General features: G+C 50.8%; 1 protein-coding gene across 2 annotated transcripts in view; it reads left to right on the top strand.

The window, feature by feature from the left end:
* The first annotated feature begins 469 nt into the window (after window positions 1-469).
* Window positions 470-22378, top strand: part of LOC119455394 (serine protease 30) — a 35390-nt gene continuing 13481 nt past the window's right edge. Inside the window, exons 1-3 of one of the 2 annotated variants that reach the window (XM_049668743.1) lie at window positions 470-639; window positions 17723-17871; window positions 21826-22101. In XM_049668743.1, the coding sequence (XP_049524700.1) occupies window positions 635-639; window positions 17723-17871; window positions 21826-22101 (430 nt within the window). In that variant the 5' untranslated portion in view covers window positions 470-634. The remainder of the gene's footprint in view (window positions 640-17722; window positions 17872-21825; window positions 22102-22378) is intronic. The other variant, XM_037716797.2, reaches the window with a different exon arrangement.

Raw genomic sequence — 22378 nt, forward strand, 5'->3', positions numbered from 1 at the left:
AGAAAGAAAGAAGAAATAAGCAAAAGAAAATAAAACAGACATAGCTTAGTGCGAAAGCCGACCAGAGAAACCGCGACGACAGAGGATTATAGCGAGGGGAAAGCCCTGCGAAATCCATTTAACGGGTCAGCGCGGCGTAGCGCCGGGGCAGACAAAAGGGAAGCCCACCGTACAAAAAGACCAGGCTCGGAAGCGTTGCGAAAATGTTGAAACACATACACACGTATACAAAAAAAAAAGAAAGCCGAGTTTATAGAGGAAGAAGCGAAGGAAGAGACGGCATTCGAGAGAGCTAGTTTCAAGACGTCTTTTGAGGAAAAGTGAAAGGTAAACTAGGCCGATTCTCACTCAGCGGAAGGACGAACGAAAGAACGAACGAAAGAATCAGAGGGAACACTCTAGCCCCGATAAAGGAGTGGCGGGGCTGGCTGCAGAGTCAGCATAAGCTTTCGCTTATTCATGACTACGTGTCCGCGTCGCTTTTCTTGGCCGGATTCCGATAAGCGATGCGAGGCGCCGAGGAGGGAGGCCCGCCTGGAAGCGGCCAGCGTTCGTCGGAGCTGCCCGCTGTTTTTTTGCGCGCAGGGCGTCGCGACTTCAAAGCACGCCGCGACTGGTGGCGCTGAATACGTATATGACGTGAGTAAAGACCCGCGGCTTGGTGAAGAATGTGCGAATGAGTGCGTGCAAGCGGAATTGGTGATGAGTGGTTAGCGTTGCGTAAACATGGCGCGTGAGTGAAAGTTGCGTGTGGGAGGCAGAAAATGAAAGGGCGACTGCCTCTGTTGACTTTTCGAGCAGCGAGAACGGTTGTTTCGTGACGCGTGACAACGTGCGTGTGTGTGAATGCTTAAGAGGTTCGCGTGCAGAAGTTGAAGAATTCCTGGTGAGGTTAGGCCTAGCAGGCTGGCTTTTCTGACTGCAGTTAAATGGACATTACAGTAAAAAGCAGGACTGAATCACTTCACTACGGCCGTAGTATTCTTTCAACGCTCTACATTAGTGCATAAGTCGGGAAGAGGTATTTCTGGAGAAAACAAAAGCTATAGCTTGCCTTGCCTTAATTTAAGCTCAGCGCTGACTCGTTATTGTGACGTCGCAGATTTCAGAGTAACCTTCTCGTGTTTGATCCATCTTAAGGGTCGGAAAAGCTGTCCGAACTATAGTTTGAGACTTTTGTTCCTGTAACCTCACGGCTCTATAATTACTGGCAAACCAATAACTACAGTCCCCACTATATGGCGTCAAGAGCCATGACGTCACGGAAAACAGCAGCAGGAACGTTAGGATGGCGTCACCACTTGCCTTTCGCTCTTGCCGTTTTTTTTTTTCTAGCTCACCAAGCCTACTCTTGAGCCTTTACAGAAGGTTATACATATATACTGTTGTGTTTTATTGACCTTCTGTTACCTTCAATATAATCTCTGTTGAAATGCAGTTGAATACGCACATTACTTAGGTGGGGAAGTGGCCCGTCTTACTAGTGTAGAAGCATTTTTACTAATACAACTGAACTTAATCTTTCTCCTTAGTATTTCTTCAAGAACTTACAGACTAAACATGACAGGTTGAACGTGTCATTACCGACAAAAAGAAAACTTTTTTTAAGACATGATGCTCCCATTGGAGCGAGCCGTACTAGGCTTAGGGACGCTGGCAATCACGATGAGTTCCTAAAAGAAATTAAATGTTTATCGCCCCGGCATCGTTGCCGAGGCTAAATGGAAAATAGTGAACCGCTGTCAGCGTAATGCACAGCCCCAGAACGACAGCGAATTTATCGCTATGCGGTAGGGATACGCAGTACCTCCCATAGTCACTTACACTCTCCTTTTTCACTGCGCACGTTATTTCGGCACCTAATCTCTGTCTCCTAGTCTCCTGTCCCCTTTTTTCTACGACCCCGCTGTTTAGTAATACGTAAACAATTTCACCCGCTTTTATCACTACATTGGCGGCACTGCCAGCCTAGCTTGCGTCACGTCTGACGGCAGCCCATCGGGCAGGGCGATTGCCACCGTGTCCTTGGATGACTAGAGCCTCTGTTGCTCGGAACAAACTCCTCCAGTCTCCGCCTCCTTTAGCAACGAGCGTTATAGAGAATAACTGATTAATTTAATACCGCGCAACAACTCGAAAACAGCAATTAAATAACAAATGAACTAGAACAGCAGGCTTACTGGTCCGGTTACCAATATAACCAAGAAGATGGCCCCTCGCTTAATTTCATAGAGCAGGAAACTAGAACATGCACTTTTTAAAATTATTTTACTGAGATGAAAAAACAAAAGTAGAGGAGTTGTCGTTTGCTGGCGATGGCTACCCTATTTAACTTAGTTAATATTATAGGATAAATACATTTAAATGGATAAATGTTTGCCTTAAGTAATACCAGGGTGCTTCAATACTTGCAATACTTAAATAGAACAGAAGAATAATAAAACATAACTAAGAGTGAAAGTCTATCTCGAAAAGTCTACGTCCGAGCAAAGTCTGCAGATGTCTGGGAATACAAGTTGGTTTTGAATGCAGGAATGAGACACAATTACACACGATGCGGTGTAGAGTCGGTATTTGTCACAATTCCAGCGTCTTCAAAGATGCGGTTGATAGCTATATCATCGTTTTGTGAGACAATACATCTGCGCCTTCCCGGTGTCTCCGCCGTTAGGTGGCTGCCGCGATAGCCTTCTTACAATGCGACAAAGAGAAAGCTTCCTGACTACCGCGATGTCATTGGCACGCTTCACTTGAGCTTTCCATAGATTGCGCATAGAGTTTCAAGGTAAAATATGGGCGTATGTCAAATTCTGCACTAACGCTACCTGTTCTTCTGGTCGTTCACTCCGAAGTATTCACGGAGACCCATTGCTTTCCTTGCCTGATTAATTGCACCAGCAAAGCGTCCGGAATATCTTTATCTCCTGATATATGTGAGGCGTCCACGGCGTAAGCACCGAGTCGAGTATTCAGCTCTGTGTACTCCTCTGTCGCGCCAAAAAACGCACGTGTCACCGTGACAGAGCGCTTTCTATAATGTGTTTAGTGCAACTGATCGTTTCCTACGACATGTTTCCCTTCGTCAGGACGCGCTGCCTTCTCGAACATGACAGAAGAAAGGAAACCATATTGCCCAGCTAAGCAACGAATCGTCCCGAGAGACATGATCTCTGTGGTCGCAGACTGCGCTACTTTCCAGGTACAGGCTTAGCAGCAGTGTCCAGTGAGGAGGATCGCTCGAGAAACAAGGTCACATGGCCGCAGTGTGGTCGGACAACACGCTGGCCTGCATGAGCCATCGCGACGGCCGATAAACGACTCGCCCAGGTTTCTGCGAGAAAAAAGAATCTATGTACATTATATAAGTGCGGCAGCCCCTCATGACCGGCGCGCTTGTTCACTCCGAACTTTCTGCCTACGGACACTGACACAGGTCGTACACCTTGTAGCACTCGACTCTGCTCTTCGGTGGTCGGCGAAGAAGGCTGCAGCCTTGAAGACACGAGAATAAAAAAAGAAAGCTTTAAACGAGAGGCAGAAAGAGACGAAGTTGGCGCATATACAGGCGTATGTACTTCTATATCCCGCATGCCATGAGGCCAGTGTACTTGACCGTCTACCGCAACTATTTTAAAACCACTCCGCACTGTCCATCAACTAGAGCGGCCCGAGAGATACTAGACGGCAACGAGACAAGCCGAGCGATGCACGCCCCGAATCGGCGTTTCTAGGACGGCGCGAAGTGGGCTTTCAGTTTCTGTCCAGCCTGCTCCTTTCTCCGAGATGAGGGGCAAGTGGGAAGAAATATAAATATTGTTGCTTTTCTTCTTTGTTTCTCTCCGCTTCCTTTCGTTATTTTTATTGCGCTATCCGTTGCACGCTGACAGCGTCTGATGCGTTTCGTATGCTGGACACGCCAGCCCTAAACGAGAACGCAGGGGCGATGCCAACTCCCAGGGTAGACGATGCTCGCCGTTTCTTTTTCCGCGTCAGACGCGTATACCTTCGTGGCGGACATTCAAAACACACACAGGTGCGGCTGGTGGAATGGCAGATGACAGCGTTGGCAGTCTCCATCTGTCAAAATGCTATCCGGACACTTTTACTTGGCTTCCTTTTCCTGAAATGCAAGATAATGCAGCTTCCCGAAGGAGCTCCACCCGGCTACTGACACGCTACCGCGCTCCATATCGAATGCACCGCGCAAACGGCTGCGCACTCACGCTGTGTTACTCCGGGAACTGACATTCCTTTCCCGGCACCGTGCTAATGAACGACGTAAATGCTCGGGCACGAGAGAATCGAAAGTGACCCAGTCACCTTTCTCAGGAGGCTAACACTGTAACAGATGCTGTTCACTAATTCATTAGGCGAGTTTTTGCAGCAACCAGTCATCTCCGCTAATTATTTCCCCTTTGCACGTCGCTGCACATCAAGAGAAGGTAGCTTCCCACAAGGTTTGGTCGTCACCGGCAACAATGCACATTAACGAAACGTATAAATTGCGAAAGAAAACAGCTTGTCGAAGTTAAAGGGATTTTAGCATAACATGAACACGGCACTGATGTCACAGCACATGCGCAGTCCAGGCCTTGTGCGCAAGGCAAATAGCGTCCCCTGGTTCCAAACCACCCCGCTTTATGCACCGTGATTTCACAGCAATAGAATGCAGCAAATGCACGAATTCGAAGTTCTGAACATCGATATATTGAAGTTAACCCCACCCCTTCAATGTATCCCGTCTGCACGCATTCTTTGAAGACGCCCAGCTGAACACCATGGAGGAGTTTGCCACAACTGTGAAGAACCACGAAACTGAAAACATGCAATCCGAACCTGCTCACCTGTTTTTTCAGCAATGCATAAGCGTTGGTACCAAGGGCGATCGCATCGACATTATGAAGATTAATCGAAAAGTTCAACTCGTTCGATTCTTCACTCTTGAAGTATTTCTTAATCAGGATAGTAAATATACGGACACTGCTCGCGCCGCCGGCGACGCCATGCTGTCACGGTATCGACGGCGCACGTGCGGCCTGCGCGCGAAGGGTTGGAAGTTGAGTTGGGCGAATGGGAAATTTTTCCAACAGGAATCGAATACGAATAGTAAGTATCGCATATTGAATCAAATATCGAATAGGAAGCATCGAATATAGAATCGGATATCGAATAGTCCAATACCGGCGCATATGCGTATATATAGCAGCAATATTTATTTCTGTAAAGTTAGGTACAACGCCTTAACTGGCTAGTCCAAGAAAGACAGCTATCTATCACGGAGAAAGAGTAAGTTTTAAACAACAAAAGACCACAAATTCTCATTCAAAAGCTGCACTAATGGCCTCTCAACATCAATAGAACCTGGTTGCAAACAAGCTTTACAAGAATGAATGGTATACGGAATGGAGCCAATGGAGCTTCAAAAACAGACTAAATCAATAGTTGCCGACAAATTATCAGAAAATCTGGAGAGAAAGACACTGCTAAAGAACGCGCCTATAGGAAGAGCGACGTCACGCATGCGCTTGGCGTTTTATGCACGATCTCCATCGGTGGTGTTTGCCGCCCGCTGGCGACGATTGCATTCTCGCCTCTGTTCCTGCTGTCGCTCTTCGTAGGCGCGTTGCTCCACGGGAGTCCGGAGTATACGCGAATATGCTGGAATTAATATAATAATAACAGAGGGGATACGATAATATGAGTGCGTACCTATCGTTACGATGACCACCGATCAAGACAATAAATGTGTTCGTACCTTTGTTCAAAATTCTGTGTTACCTCTGTGTCGTGTGCTAAACAGCTTCGCTGGCCATCCACCTTCACAAAGTGGAATGTGTCATGATTTTTTTTTTTTACGTTGAACCGCTCGACTAACGTTAGCTGGGACACCTTATAGAACTCTGTCTGAGGAGCTTCGGCGCAACGCTAAACCATCATCAATACTTCGCCGTTTGTGCGAAACTGCCGAATTTCTTCGAAAATATAGGACTTTGGATCGGGATTCGGATTTTACGAGTAAACATTTTTTTGTGATCAGTTGGCCGCTGTGCGGCGATTGCAACCACCTGTACTTATTGAGCATGCTCCGTGTCACTGCCACTGTTATACTAGCGCACTGTTAGCAGCAAAGACTTATGTGATACAAGAGGACAAATGCAGACTATATACTGGGTGACAGCCTATACGAATTCAGTACAAGCTCGACCCGACACCGCAGTGCACGCGCCCTCCGTGCTTCCGCTTTGGAAACTAGGGTAGCTAGAACTAAAACTAGGGTGGCTAGCCATCCTACCGACACCACGGCCGGTCTGGAGCGCGCGCCTGGTGTACCAGACGCCATCCGCGCCCTGCAGACCGGCCATGCCGAAACGTATAATTGCCGAGAAAGGTGAACCTCTGAAAGAGAGCCGCGCGAGCGGGAGTATTGCTTTGCATATGTAAAGGATAGGCAAATTGAAAAATAAAACCTCGCTGTTTATCACTAGAACATTACGTTTGGCTGAGTACTAACATCATGATCTTCCATAAAAGTTGTCAAACTCTAAGATTTCATCCTAAACCCAATGACAGAAAGGTAGATTCGTACGGTGAAATTATAGCCATCCTAAACACGCACGAAAAACGGAAAGCGGTTGACGTCACAAAAATGAACAAACGCAAGAGGCAGGCGCCCTACATAAATTCTTATTTCAGTTGGACAGCGGTTCATATGTCAATGCATTCATATGCTGTCACCGACTATAGCAATTTCCGAGGGGCCACGCTACAGAAGAGGGTACGAAATCCGAGCTCCACGAAGGTCGTGCTGTTATACTATAACATCAGCCAGGACCCATATTCTTTGAGCTCATGTCGGTCATTCGGGCTTGATTTGTTGTTATTGTTGCTGTTGTTTTGCGTTTGTCTATTATTGCGATAGCAATTAAACGGCCGCTCGATGTGCATTCATGCCATTGCCGTTGGTTCCATTGCGGCCATCACCATCGGTGCCATCGCGGTCCTGCTGTCACGTTATACTCAGTACGCATGCGCGACCCACTCGTTGAGGGTCGCCCAGAGAAGCGCAGTGTGTTTGGCTACAAAAGTGACAAAGCCCAGTAACTAAGCTCCACTCAATGGGCTCTACCGAGCCAAGGCTGCGTTGTGCGTGCACACTGATTAGCGTTCCTGCTGAGCAGAGATGTCCATACAAGACCGCGGTGCACACACTATAGTCTGAGCGGGGTCTGACCAAGCTAAATCTGTCTAATCCTTTCGTTGGGAGCTGACGAACGCCGACTGCTTTCCTGTCGGTCTTATCTCACGCCCCTGGCTGCAGCCCTCATCACTGTATTGCGTTCTCACACGCCTTCAGCGAAAAGCTATAAACTTTGCTATCGCTTTTCATACTTCGCCTTCGCGCGAATCCTCCCTTTCGTTAAGATTAAGCTTCCCTTTTGCGGATTACTGCAGTATTCCTTTGCATGCCCAGTGAAAGTGTACTTATGTCAAACACCAGATGGATCTGCGGTATAGAAGACTTCCCTCATTGAACCGCTTATCTTGGATCAATGTGCGATTACAGGGACAAGGACAACTTAACAAGGAACTTTCTTGCTTGATAGGCGTTTATTAGAACGAGAAGAATGACAACACTGTCGACCTTTCTCATTTTACGATCTCTGAAAACTGAGCCACAGAAACTTCCCCAAATCCAGGGCAAGTATCCTGTAAGTGTCCACCTAGTGCACAGTCCATTTCGTCCGCCGCTGATTGGCTGCAGCTGTACGATTGAAAAGAGACAGGTGACGAAACCTATCTCCTTATCACACGTTCCGCTCCAGCCAATCAGTAGCTGCGCAAATGAACAGTCCCCACTAGGTGTACACTTACAGAATAACTGCCCCATGCTCCCACATCGCAGCCTGGGAAGGTGCGCGTCCAACACGGCCGTTCGGTATACTCGCCGGTGTGCGCAGAATGCTCCAGTCCGCCAAACCATGCGCATCAACCCCGTCCGCGAAAGGAAACACAGTGGAACGCCTTTTCGGGCACCCCTGTGAATACCACACGGGACCGTGTCGTCGCGACGCCCCTTCGCGGCACGCTCGGCGTTTCGCCGCCTTCGGCCGGCACCCCCGAAAAAAAGCGCGCGCACCCAGAGCGCGCGCGGGTGCGCTTCACTGAATACCTCGCGGTTTCGGCCGAGCGGAGAGAGAAGGCGCGACGGCGTTGTCCGCTCGGCACGCGCGATTCGAGCCGCTGAGCGGCTGGCTTTTCCTCATCGCAGTTTGCGGTCGGCCAAGTCGCGCGCGACGAGAGCTATCCTGGGCAGCGTGTTAGTATCGCCGAACCGCGAAGAAGATGCTCCGGAGCGAACGCACCACGTGTCGTGTGCGCTCGGTTTGGGACGAAGCCGCTGCGTCCGTGTCGAATTCGGAAAGGAAGCCAGTGGAAGAACGTGAACAAAGAGAGGATGGGGTGAAGGGGAAGGGGCTGGCGGAAGAGGAAAGTCTCTTTTGTGGGTATATGAGGTTTCAGCAACTTCAGCTGGGTAACCAGGGTTGCCTTGGCATTGTCACTTAACGACAGGTGACACAAGAACTCAGTGCACAACTCAGTTACTCATAATAAGGTACGTGGGTGTGAAAGGAGACACTGGGAAACACGCCACGTACTGGCCTTGCGCCACCCGCCATAGTATTTTGACGTCCTAATGACGTGAAATTCTTCCGAATCGTGTCAGTAGATGATTGCCCAAATGGCAGTGTTTACAAAAAACATCTGTGTAAGGATGGCGGCTAATAAGATGAGCTCTTCGAAATCAGTGACACTGTGGCAGGTTGGGTGAGTTGGCTAGACTTGTCGGAACGGTTTTCAGTGCTGACAGGCAGGGCAAAGACAGAGTACATGTACCTGTTTTTTTTTTTCTTTCTTTTTTTGCTGTTTCTGTCAGCCTGCGCTAAAAACCGTTCCGACACGTCTAACCATCTCGCCCAACCTGCGACACTGCCATTGATTTCGAAGCATCTTATTAGCCGCCATCCTCATACATTTTTTTCTTTTTTTTTTTTTGTAAGCACTGACATTTGGACTGACACGATTTAGCGCTGAGACAGGACAAAAAAAGACAGAGCACATGTGCTTTTTTTATTTATTTTTTTTTTTTTTTTTTTTGCTGTTCGTGTCTGCACTAAAAACCACCGTGACATCTTGTGACATCACCGCCACCTGGTAAGAAGCGATTTTTAGCTCTCTTCCTTTCTCTCTCTTTCTTGTAGTTACTTGTGCAGGTTTGTTTTTTCTTTTCTTTTTTTTTTGGGTAGTTCTGAAATTCTTTGACAGTCTTGTAGGAATAAAGCAAGTTTTCGTTAGCACATTTTACTATAGCTATAGCACCCACACCCCACCCCACCAGACCAAACGAAATTTTATCTCTGTAGATTTTGAGCCTCATGGTTATCAAAACTTTGAGCGCTGGCAAAAGGCCGAGCGTAATAAAACGCCATCGAGGATCACGTTCCTGAGGTCTGCGGGTTTACAACATAAACTTTCAGAACGCTTCCTGCGTACAGCTGGAGCACTGTACCCCGGGCTTTGTGTCCACCTCTTTTCTGTCCTATCCACCTCTTTCTATCCCATTACCCCTTCCCTACGTTCAGGGTAGTCAACCAGACTAATCTCTAGTTACCGCTCTGCTTTTCTATTCACATTTATCCCTCCACCAGGGGTCCGCCGTAATTTATAACGACCGCTGATTTCACTCATTCTTTTTGCACTAAAGTATTGACAGGTGTGCTTGTTTCTATTTCTCAGGCGAGCGCTTTTCAGCGGCTAACAAATGCTAAACGTAATCACTCAGCGCAGTACGCGCCTGCATGTATCGCAAGTTTCTCAAATGTTATCGATAGTTCTATCCGTTGTCTGTTGTCATCGAACCTTGTGTAATCCGATTGTATGCGCCACGCGAATAGTGCCGTACTTTCTGGAAGGCACGCAGGCACCAGTGATTACGCTGGAACCATTGACGAGTCATGTATAAAAGCCGACGCGCTTGATCCGCTTATAAGATTTTCGACGATTACCGACTGTGCTGGCCGCTATATCGTTGTGCTTTGAGCGTAACCTGCTTTTCTGGGCAGAGGTTCGCCCAATAAAAAGCTATAGTTTCGTGATTCATAGTTCTCGCTACTTTGTTTTTCACCGTGACTGCAATGTGAAAATAGAGTATACAGCTATAGCTCAACATGACGATCAAGAAGTCCCGGATGACTTGGAGCCGCGACCGCTGCACCTCACTTCTTTGGCTAAACAAATGACAAGATGCGTAAAAAACAATCACAAACTAGAATGTGTGTATGCGCGCACGTGTGCGTGTTGGTGTGTGTGTGTGTGTGCAAGTACGGGTGCGTGTATACGGTAAACTGAATTTTGCGTAAAGCACGCGATTCGCGATATTTATTGCTTCTCTTCGCACGAGCCTCCTTTTGTTGTTCGCCCGTCATAGAAACCTTTTCCCCACATTGCAGAGGAACGGTACTGTTTCATACTCCTGATGAGGCTTAATTACTTCTCGTACCACCTATGCATTCGCTCTCCTCGAAGACAGCGCAATTAGTCAAGCGCTGAGACAGGCGGCCAGTTCGTCTATCAGTGCAATTATCTCCGTGCAGCCTCCTCCCGGCGCTTCCCTCGCCGTGTCGGTCGTTATATAGTGAACCCATAGGCGAGGTCATTTCTCTCTGTCATTCCAGCTCTGCGGCTTGAGGAAGTACTTCGTTCGCTTGCAGGAAGGTGTCTGCATAATCCGTAACATTGTACAAAACGTCACAACCTTCGACGAGGGCCGCTATAGGCTATGTGCAGCACGGATACCTCCGGCGAGCAGAAGAGAGAACGAGCTTGAGCGAACGCGTGGAAACTCGAAGCCGTTGACCCTGTTCCTGCAATTAGATGCGGGGTTTCCTCACAGGCGTGTTGACTTTTCTCTCTATGTTTGTATTTCTCTTACTCCGGGCACGTGGTATTAGGAGCGCGAGCGTGGCAATAATATGAATGCATGACTGCGTTTAGCAGCCGGGCACTAAAAGTAGCCCTCGTGTCCTGCATCTGCGGATACCCGACTTCGTCATCACGCTCGCGTCGTGAGTGTTTGCTTTTGCCGCGATAATTTCGCCCCACGGAGGTAATCGCTGCGGAGAAACCTATGCGCTCTTTGGGGGAGTTGACCGGATTTCGGTCTTCCTTTTGCGCAGCCGTGCTGCTCAGGTAGTTCGGCGAGATGTGCGCGAGGGTATTTACGGGGCAGCCGCGTTGTTTGAGGTCACGCGTTTTTGCAGCTGGCGATAATCGCGCGACCCGAGCTCCTTGCATGCGACCCTCGCGCGGCGAAGAAGTGGGTCTCTGTTGTGAATCACAAAAAAACGCCCACCAAGCGTGGCGGCGCCTCGGGCCCTTAACCCGAAGGCGTGACGTGAGATTATCGCCTCCGTGCATTGCGAGACTGACAGAGTCCACTCGATGCGATCGGGCATGTTGACCCTTTCGCAAAAAAAGAAAAGAAAAAAAAAGCAACCGCGGACACGCGAGAGGACGACCCGTCGGTGAATTTGTGCAGCCATGCGAAGAACACACATGGGTCCACTGAATGGTCCCGTCAAAAGATCCATTATGCCGTCACAGCGTAGGCACCTTGTCTACATCTCAGGAACGAATAGGCAATCGTCTTCGAGCCGAAAAGAGCAGTGTTGAACTTGTATTCTCGGTTGTCTTGTGTATGTTGCACGTTCTTTGAGAAAGCTTCACCGTGGCGATGCTTGTCGAGGTCCTTACACTTTAAAACGTGCCGTTATGTCATGAGTGACATAAAGGCCATGAGCGTACGTCAATATAGAGTGATCGAACGCCCCTTCTTCTTTTGTTTTCTTTTGTTTGAGCAGACAGACCTCCGCGCTCATGCGGCGCTTTGTTTCCATACAGATGACGCGTCCTACTCTGGTGCCATCTCGTAGCCATCGTCGCTGCAAAGCCCGTCTTGCGCGGCACTACTCTTTTCTTCTCACGCTTTCGCCATACCCTCCTCCGCTTTCCTCTTCGCGCTCTCTTCGCTATCGCCGTCTTTCATCTCCCACTGCGCTCCGCGCTTGCTCTCATCCTTCGCTGTGCTCGTTCGCTCGGTTACGCCGACGGTCGCGGCAGGAACGGGCGCCTAAGAGCTGCGCTCTAAAAAGTGTAAGAGCGTTCAAAATTATGCAATGCTAGTTAAAAAAACGGGAGCTCGACGAACAAAAGCTCGCTAAATTTAGTGACTTTCTCGCTGCTGTCAACACTGTACCGGATCAAGCATCGAAGGCGATAAGAGAGGGACGGAAATGGCGGAAAGTAGAGAGTACACAGAAAGAGAGAGGATACAGGAAATGCGGGTGAGTTACAGCGGCTATGTCCAGTTTGCCGTCCCACACGTGGGCAGGGTAATGGGAAAGTGGAAAAGTGAGAGAGAAGAGGCAAGAGTTGAGATTAATCCGGTACGTTATAGACGAGGTATTGCCCGTATACCGTCGTGTAGCCAAGTTTCTTGGTTTCAGGTATTGCCCAGGTGGACACGACTCTGACTTGCTGGCATATACACCGGGGGTCAGAGGGAGAACATATACTATAGGGTCAGAGGGAGAACACATGCACTATATAGGGAGCAGCAAAGGCCAATGATGGTATGGGAGGGGACATTACTATGTAATGAAATGCATAATCTGCTACCGGCGTTACACACTCCCACGTCTCTTTATAATTATAATTACTCTTTATGACAATAGTAGCCGAGGATCGATGTCTTGATAGCGTCATTTGTGCGGCTGTTTTCAGCCCGGATCAATTCGAACCATAGTATGGCTGCTGCAGCGAAGCATTAATCACGCGCTACACCATCTACCTATCAACAGGACAATGCAGCTATAAGCTCTCGTTTCACTGTTCGGAGGCGCGTTCCGTATAAGGCGACAAAGAGAACGTTAACCGACGAAGACATGCGCAAAGAACCACGACCACGAGGCAACCGTTCAATCGATACCCCAGAAACGACACGCTGGGTGTTTGGGACGGAAGAGCCGCCAAAATATAGTTTGGTGTGCGTCCTTCTGCGCAACCGTTCGGCGACACCGGCGGCGCACCGCTCTTATCCCCTCTTGACCGAGCGACTTCGGGGAAGCCCACAGCATGGTATCTGGGCATGGTATATAGCGAGTGACTTTTCACGCTTACCTGCGTGTACGCGTATAAAAATAGCGCGCGCGCGGTTTATAGCTATACACTCTCGGCGAGTGCACCGAGGATTCCTTTTTGTTTTGTTTTTCTTATGTGAAAGAGGTCCTGCGCTCTCTCACTGTAGCCTGAAGACGATTTCGGCGCAAATCGTGCAACACTTATACTGCATCAACCACGCATTTATTGCCGTTACCGGTGTGTGACTGCTATTCCGAGACGCATCGGAGGAGTCAGCGTGCTATTAGTGCACGCAGGGCGAAGTGGCCTTTGATTAAAGCATGCAGAGGTCTGATAGTAATATGCGACTGTGTTCCACTCGTCTTGCGATTAACCGGACGATAAACAGAAATATTAAGCTGTCGAAGAACGATGGAGTACAGTTCTGGGTTGACAAATTGGTCGGCCTCGACTTACGTCGATATTCTCATTGAATTTGTAATAGAGAACCATGAATTATCAAGAATAGAGTGAAGGAAACGGAGGCAGCAAATTGGGGCCAATTGATGGTGTAGCGCCCACTGACGCCGCAGCGCGGAGCGCTTTGTTCGGCGCTCTCAGCCGGTGCCTTGGCGCCGGCAATCAAAGAAAGAAAAAAATAAAGAAGCGCAGCGCGTGCTCGAAGCGCAAGCTCGGCACGCGGTGTCGTTCCAAAAGCCAGCCACGCTGGTCGTCGCAGCCGCCCCGTCGCTCGGCTCGCCGCCTTCGCCCTTCTGAGTAGGGACGACGGCACGGCTCGTACAGCCGCCGTCACGTCCCTTCTACATTGGTGACCCGGGAGAGCGCGCCTTTTCCCGAGCGACACGCTGCCATGGCTCACTGGCCGGAGCCCCAGTTCGACCCGCCACTGCCGCTGTTCTCGTCCAGCTACGTCGGCGTCTGGTTCGCCCAATTCGAGGCTGCTCTGGAGCTTAACCACATCTGGATCCAGGAGTTCAAGTACGCAGTACTCCTTGACGTCCTGCCACTTGCTCTCCAGCTCTACCTCGGCGTTCCATCGCCTGGCCCGCGCCCGTACGACGAACTGCGGCAGCGCGTGCTCGAATTCTTCGGTGCTGTCTACCACCCTCTTCCAGAGGTAGACCGCGCGGTGCGCGAGTCATCTCTGCCGGCGCCCTCACCGCCAGCACCAGACGCGTCTGCTCCTGCGCCCGTTAGCCACCATCAGGCAAGCCTTCCTCCCTCGACTTGCCCCGATACCGTCTCGGCGACCACCCGATGCGCTACCGCACAGTCCCCGGCCTCCGGCTCTCTCCAGGGGTCTCTTTCGTGCGAGTACGCGCACAATGTTGTCGCCGAGGGTATCGTCACGACCATGACACCGGCCACGTCATCGCCTTTCTCGCCCCCAACGATGGCAGGCGACAGTGGAGACATCGCCGACCCAACGCCGGCTACCATGCCCCACGCCATCGGGTCTGTCTCCAACGTCATTGCTCCTCCAACGACGACACCCGACCCGTCCACGCGGTCCGCTGAGCCAGTCTCCGAGGCGGCGCGCGAGCTCGGCACCGCACCGATCCCACTGCCTACGACTCTGCCGGCTAACGCCACCGCGGACGTGGGTCACGACGACCTTCTGCGACCCCCGCTGCATCCCACGTCAGGCGTCCTCAAAGAGCCGCCGGACGCTCATGCAGGCCCTGACCCCACTTTTTCCGGCCGGTCCGTGGCTTCCTCGCGATGCAGCCCATTGCCGGACGCGTCGGATCGTGGTCGCCTCCCGACAGGGTGTGCCACGTCCACATGCAATGCAAGCGTCGTGGCCCGTCCAGGGCTTCGACTGCATCGCTCGCGCGCGCACCCTACACGCCATGCAGCGGTGCGGTCCGTCATACGCCACCGGCAACGCTCGCACTGGTACCGTCGACGCGCCATTCGCCTCAAAGGCCTACCAGTTCCTCCTTACTCAAGACGCATGTGCCGATTCTATCGCCGGCTGGACGCGCCCCTCCCAACAGCGTCCGTTCAGCGAGTGCCTCGTCCGTTGCGGAGCTCCCAGTGCCGCCCGCCTGAGCTCTGCGCGGCAACTCGATGCCCTTCACGTTAACGACTTGGACTGTCCACGGACAATTTCGAAACGCCGTTTCACTGGATCACCATTTCCACGTTCCGTCTGGGCGGGGGGCCCTGTAGCGCCCACTGACGCCGCAGCGCGGAGCGCTTTGTTCGGCGCTCTCAGCCGGTGCCTTGGCGCCGGCAATCAAAGAAAGAAAAAAATAAAGAAGCGCAGCGCGTGCTCGAAGCGCAAGCTCGGCACGCGCAGTGTCGTTCCAAAAGCCAGCCACGCTGGTCGTCGCAGCCGCCCCGTCGCTCGGCTCGCCGCCTTCGCCCTTCTGACCAGGGACGACGGCACGGCTCGTACAGCCGCCGTCACGTCCCTTCTACAATGGAATCAAAGAAGTTCATGGATATTTACAGGATTGGGAGGAAAGCACTTAAAAATGGAAATCTGTAGGATGAAACAAAGGGCGGCGCCTTGTTCGTCGAGGTCCCAGCTGGTTGCCTAAAGACAAAAACATACCGAAACAAATATTCGCAGCAGGATGGGGCATGTGTCATCAGTAGCAAAAATCCGGAGACAACTCAGTACAGCCTGATAGAACGCGACGGCATTCACCCAGCGAGACCCGTAAGAAACGCCCGCCTTCCAGAAGCACTGGGATTTAAAGCCGATGGGAGCATTAACCGGTCAACGCTCGAGTAAGCAATACACATTGAGTATTCTGAGAAAAAAAAGAAAGGAAGACACTGATATGACTGGATCTTTTACAAGCATAGGCAGTGATACAAGGTAGATATAGAGGTTTTAAAGGGCCCCTAAACCACCTCAGATATTTTTTGAACATTTCAAGTAAACACGCGCATCGAGTTCAGAATGCCGTCACGATCAACGATGCCAAACGCTGCAGCGCTATACGCGCCGCGGGAGCGCCACAAAAAAAATAATAATAATAATAAAATTTTTAAAAATGCCGTCCTTCTCCCCTCGCCTTTCTCGTTTCCCCAGCGGTCGTAACGATGTACAGTGTATACTAGAAGAGTTGTCTATTCTAGTACACTGTATAACGATGTCAACAGGGGGAATCTGGTGATGTCAACTGCGGAAACGATGTCCGTTGGTCGAACAAGAACCTCCTACTTCCGGTTAGTCTGCTAGCAGGTATGCGCGCTTTCTGCTCTTCCTCGTCGTGTTGCTCGTTTGTACGTGCGCCCTTGCGAATCGGTAATTACAGCCCCCAACGCAAGTGCCAAATCGCTCGCGTTCCCACACGGTCGTGCTTAGCGGTCTGATTAGCTGCGCGAACAGAGTGCGACAGTGTTGGCCTTTCCAGACGTACGCGCAACACAGGGTCGTACGCTTCGCATAAGACGGGCTGGCACCGCAACAACAGCAGGCAGCCGAGAAGCGCTAAGTCCACGTTACCGGCACGGTAACTCGTCGCACGCCGTTTGCCATTCGCGGGCCACCGTTCGACAGCGGTTTTTGCTCGCGAACGGCGAGATTTCCTTGCCGTACGTAGAGAGGATGAGACCGGGACTCATTTGTGCGGCAGCCTAACCACCGCTGATCGCTCGACGGTCAAAGCTAAAACGGACGGCGCTTCGAAATGAATTACCGACGCTCACAAGCCGCAATATTTTCTTATCGTTGTTATCGCTCTTCGCAATAATTGTACACAAAGAAGAAAAATACGCTGATATTAGCGGCGCCATCGGCTGCGATGCGAGCACAGCCGAGCCCGTCGTCTCCCGGCGGTAGCCGTGCACTGCAGCTGAGCTGCAGCCGATGTTTTCGTTGCCGGTGGCGGAGGCGCGCAGCTTCGCGGTCGTCGGTTGACCCACCGATCGTGCAGCGGGCGGAGCGCCGGCTGCATTGCCGTATATCAGGCGTTCTACGGCACTTTCGCCGTGACCGGAAGTAGGCAGTGTTTTGAGAAGCGCGTTGGCGATGACGTATTTCACGTGACCTTTCGAAGAGCACTCGGCGAGGAGGGGAGACCAGCCGATGAGGAGAGTAGCGAAGGCAAGAGCGAAACGAGCGAGGGCCGTTTTTCGATCATTAAACGTGTGTAACTCCGCTATTACTGCACCATTTCGAAAAATTCTCGCGGCTACGTGTTCGTTGTAGACTCGTGCACAACTGCAACACCACAACTAAATTTCGACCTTTTGGTGGTTTAGGGGCCCTTTAAGGAAGATGGAGAATATTAAGGACACATGGACAAAATGCCAGACTGATAAATCTCTATAGATAAATTCATTAGCTCGAGCAAACTTGATGACTGTTTGTCGCCGCCTCGTTTCGAAGAAAATGCCAATAAATCATCATCATCGAGTGAAGAAAGAGCTTCGAGTCGAGTATAGTTTGAGAATACTGGGGTGCATACTGAGAGAGTTAGCGTTGCTACGATCTGGCCTATAGTTTTTTTCAACGAGAGTGCGTAGCGCTAAGCGGCACTGTGTACTGTTTATGTATGCGCAGACGGGCAGACGGCGGAGGTGCCGTGCTGCTGCCGGGGCGCGGGGGCGCCATGCGGCGGTGGCGGCCGCACTCGTGGTGGGCGCTCCTGCTGACCGCCTGCTGCTGCCTGCACCTGGTGAACCCGCAGATACACCTCTACGTGCCCGCACGTGAGTATGCGCTCGCTTCGATGATTTGGTGTGCAATCCAAAACGCTGGCGACTTGCGTAGCCGGCATTTCCACGATATGTGATTTTCTATCGAATGCAGAAACGACACGAATGAACAAATAGGAGCGTACGCACGCAGATTACACAAAGTGACCAGCCCTTATCGTCAGCGTACCTAAATCGGTGAGTAATATAGTTGGTGCAACAACACGTTTAGTACGATGTATGTTCGGGCAAGAAAAAGAAGAAAACGACTAATAGAGGCAAACAACTGAATATACAAAGTAAGTATCCATCATAAATCTAGGGACACTTGCGCGAAAATAGGGAGAAAATACAAGCTATACACGCGCAAAAATGCGTACACGTGAATAAATAAACAATCAAATCGACGCGTTAGTATGCGTGCGCATAGCATCGTAATGTGTATATATACATATATAAATGCCCTCACAAACGAGAATCCCTATTGTTATGATCGGCTTGGAACTCTGCATCTCAGTTGTGGGCAACCAAACCCGCGCACGTTCCCGTGTCGGGGCAATTATCTTCATCCCCAAGAGGCGGTTATGATCTTCCTGGAAACTGTACCTCTCAAATGTGGGAAACAAGCCCGAGCGCCATTCCCGTGACGAGATAATCCCCTTCATCCCCGAGAAAGCGTCACACCTCTACGACCTGAGCAGACGCAAAAGGCGAGCTACCAAAGCAGAGGACCCGATGGGGAGGAGGTCGTCAACTTGACCACCCGACAGAGGGCTGACACTTCCACAAGTTCCCCGAAGGAGACATCGGCTACCACAAGACCACGAGGGGTTATTTAAGGCCGTCCTGGCCCCCGTGTTAAGCAGAACCGCTCGAGACTCGGATAGAGTCAAAACTATGTACCAATGAAGTGAATACAATCTTTTCTATTTTTCATCATCACGATACCCGCCTTCATCGCCATCTCCTGATTCTTGCGGTGACGACCCACCTCACCCGGTCAAGATTATGTCACTATGCTCCAAGCTGTTCTGTGATGGCGCGAAGAACAGCGCGGTAAAAGCAGCGCAAGAAAGACAAGATAGGACGAGCGCTCAGGTTCAGACATTTTTATTGTGGATCTCATCTGTGACTCCAACAAGCGTGTGGCGGCGCCACTCTTCGAATGAAGCCGGCAGAACGTTTTGGTATTGCTCCTTGATAAACCCTGCGACAAGGAGAGACTTAGGAAACGCGACTCGATTCTATAGGGCGGTGGACGCCTAATGCCCGGTTACTCAATTATGGATCAGAAATCACCGAGAAGGGTTGTCGAAGTGCCGTAGTTACTTCAGGCAAGCACTGTCCTTCCATTCTAACCCACAGTGGCAATACAAGAGCCACAGAAATAAACGAGACATTCAAAACCAGCCACGGAGAGCTTAACATGCAACACTAGCTATAAGCAAGAGGCTGTAGGATTGGTAGATAACGTTGATAAAACGAACCTCACAGGGTATGAAGGAAACTCCTTTCACAAATTTCACTTTGCGGGATCCAAACTAGTCAGATCGTGGTCCATAGGAAGATGAAGTCTTGGTCGAAAACAAGAGAGGTCCCACGAGCCAACGTTTCCTCAAGGAGACTTGACCATTGTCCAAACGCTGTTTCCAGCGACATCTCCTTCTCGACCAGTGTTCGCACCAAATAGAAAAGTGATACCTTGCTGTCACCGCCCCAATACAAAAGAATAGCCCCTGGTTATCTGGAGTTGAGTCGAGTGGAGGGAACGTCTGATACAGAGCTAGGTATTCGCAATGCACACAGATGGTCGCGCCGCGTAGTGGCCAGCGAAAGAAATATTTCAAAGAGTATCCGCACAGTCAATGGCACAGTGTTACCGTGTGGCTCTCTATGCGCGGGCCTGTTTCTGTTTTGTTAACAGCTTCTGCATACGCCATGGAAGAAAAAAAAAGTGTTGCGTGCCTCAGTGCACCAACCGAGCGGTGAATGATGAGATAAGCCTTCGTTTGGTTGCGCTGGAAACGTATCTAAGAAGTCAGCGGTGAAGCTCCGGATCGGCAAGCCTGCGACTCCGCCAATGAAAGTTTGTAGCGCACACTTTGTCGCTGAAGACTTCTTCTGAAGCAACATCGGTTAGCAGAATGCTAATCGTTGACATTGCTCACGAAAGCATAAACATTACGCTTTTACGATGTGGCAATTGCAGCTTACGTGAATGGCATGTTTGTTCAATGCGGCACGAAAAGACAAGGTAACAAATTCGCGCCTAGCGACGTCCGAACGCTACCACTACAGCCGAATATTTGTAAATAAGGCTGCCCAAACGCTCTCGCAACAGTTGATTATTTGTAGAGCCATTTAGGCAGCTGGGGTGTGGTTTTAGAGCGTAACTGACGGAGCGTAACTAGGTTCGGAGCTTCGCGTCGATTGCTATAGTTCTTTGTCATATCTGCTTGCACTGACCTTTTTATTGCGATAGCAATTATATGGACACTCAAAAGCAGATTTCTGCCGTCGGCGTCGCCGTCGCCGTCGGCGTCGCCGTCGCCGTCGCCGTCGCCGTGAGGTTCCGTATGACGTCATTTGGAGATGAAATCGTCGCCGCGCGCCGCCGAACGCTGTATGTGCGAGTGAAAGGGCGCGAGGGACGCGCGCTTTCACAGGGAGTGAACGCACGGCGGAGAACAAACGCGCGTTCTGCGCCGTGCTCGCTTAAGGGCTGCAGAAGTAGGCGTCTCTTTTCTCCTTTACAATGACCATATATGTAGAGCAAACGCGCCTTCTTCAGACGCGCGAGAGTCCGTGGGGGAGGGAAGGGAGCCGACGTTTAGCTGCGGCACCAAGTGGCTATTTATATCAGAGGCTCCAGCAACAGTTACCAACGCCGCACGCATTTTGAGCTAACGCGGGCAAAACGCCGATGGCGTCGACAACAGTTCTGCGTGTTGTTGCTACCAAAGCCGCTCACCTTACTTCGTATGACATTGCTCTGTTGCTATCGCATTCATTGCTTCGCCCTTAGGGCGAAACTGTGACATTTTTTTTGATTGATTTCAAAACAAGATCGGTGGTCCTTTTCTGGCTTAAACCGAAAACGCTGCACTCTTGCCGTAGCGTTCGTTCTAGATACACTTCACTTCGCATACATCCTTCAGTAAGGTAAGTAAGGTTAAGGGCATCATTCGCCGTAGGTGGTGGTGGTGGTGCTGATGTTGAAGCAGGCGGGGTTGGCCTGGCATACATAGCCGGCAATTATTCCGCCTGATCCTGCTTTGAGTTGAGATCAGGGGTGTGTCACCAGGTGTCGATGAGCCCCGTGTCTCGCAGGAAGGTTATCAGCAATCGTTGCGCTCTCTTCCTAATTTCCGCGAGCCCTCCAGGGAAAACGACGTCTTCAGAGGTCCTGAGCGTAAGACCGCTCTTTTGCAGGCGGTCGACCATCGCTTTTATTTCTGTGTCAAACAGCGGGCATAGCCGAATGAAAATATTCGATGTCGCCAATGTCACCAAAGAAGGCACAGAGTGGGGAAACGCAAAGCCCAGTCTTGAATAACCATGCTGGGGTGTACGCGGAGTCGGTTCTGATGCGGTGCAACAGCGTTGCCTCTTCGCGAGTAAATTCATTAGTCATAAAATAACAAGCACGAACGCACTTCTCGTTATGCACGCTTTTGGTTATGCAGCGGCACTGCGCCGCCGATGAGAATCAAATCTGAAAAAAATAAGAATACACTCGGCGTGCGACGAGAAAGATGGCAAAAAGTTCGGCGAGCTACCACACGGACGCCGCAGTCGCCTATTCTGATACTCTCTCGGTCCGCCATCATGGATCGCCTCGCGCGCCACCTGTAGTTCGTGTGCATTGCGAATAGACGCTTGCATTTCTTTTGCACTCTGAGCCAGGGACTGTAGAAAGTGAAAGAATAATGCAGCAGTGTGTTTTTTTTTTTTTTTGTCATTGCGCAGACCCTCCGGAGGAGTCCGGCTACTCGAGCCGCCAGGGCCAGTGCTCTTACGGCGGCGACGACCGGTGCACGTTCGTGCTTCTCTGCCTGCTGTCCGGCGGCACGGCAGCCGGTCGCTGCGGCAACAGCCTACTCTACACGTGCTGCGTGCGGCCACCCCGCACGCGGTCCTCGCTGCCAGCCGACCACACGTCGGTGCAGGCGCTCCAAGCGCGAAGCCCGGCCGCCGCGCGAACCGCCACGCAACGCAAGTACTACCACGTGGACGACGAAGAGGGTGAGCGAGAGAGAAAGCGTCCATTGGCACTGTTTCTACCATTAGCGTGGGTAGTGCTCTGTATATCCTGTTCTCATGAACACCTTGTATTGTTGTGAGGCTAGGGGGAAGTGTTGTGGAATCGAGAAGCCAAGCTCCCAGAGATGTTGTGCGAGATAGTGCTTCGTAATGCGCTGGTTTCTTGTTGCATCGTTGCCCTGTCCGTCAGCTTGATCGGCCATCGAAGGATGCCGTACACACACGAGACGGTCTCGTATGTTAATGAGTCCATTAATGA

The sequence above is a fragment of the Dermacentor silvarum genome, chromosome 6 (genome assembly GCF_013339745.2).
Source record: "Dermacentor silvarum isolate Dsil-2018 chromosome 6, BIME_Dsil_1.4, whole genome shotgun sequence".
Classification (NCBI taxonomy): Eukaryota; Metazoa; Arthropoda; class Arachnida; order Ixodida; family Ixodidae; genus Dermacentor; species Dermacentor silvarum.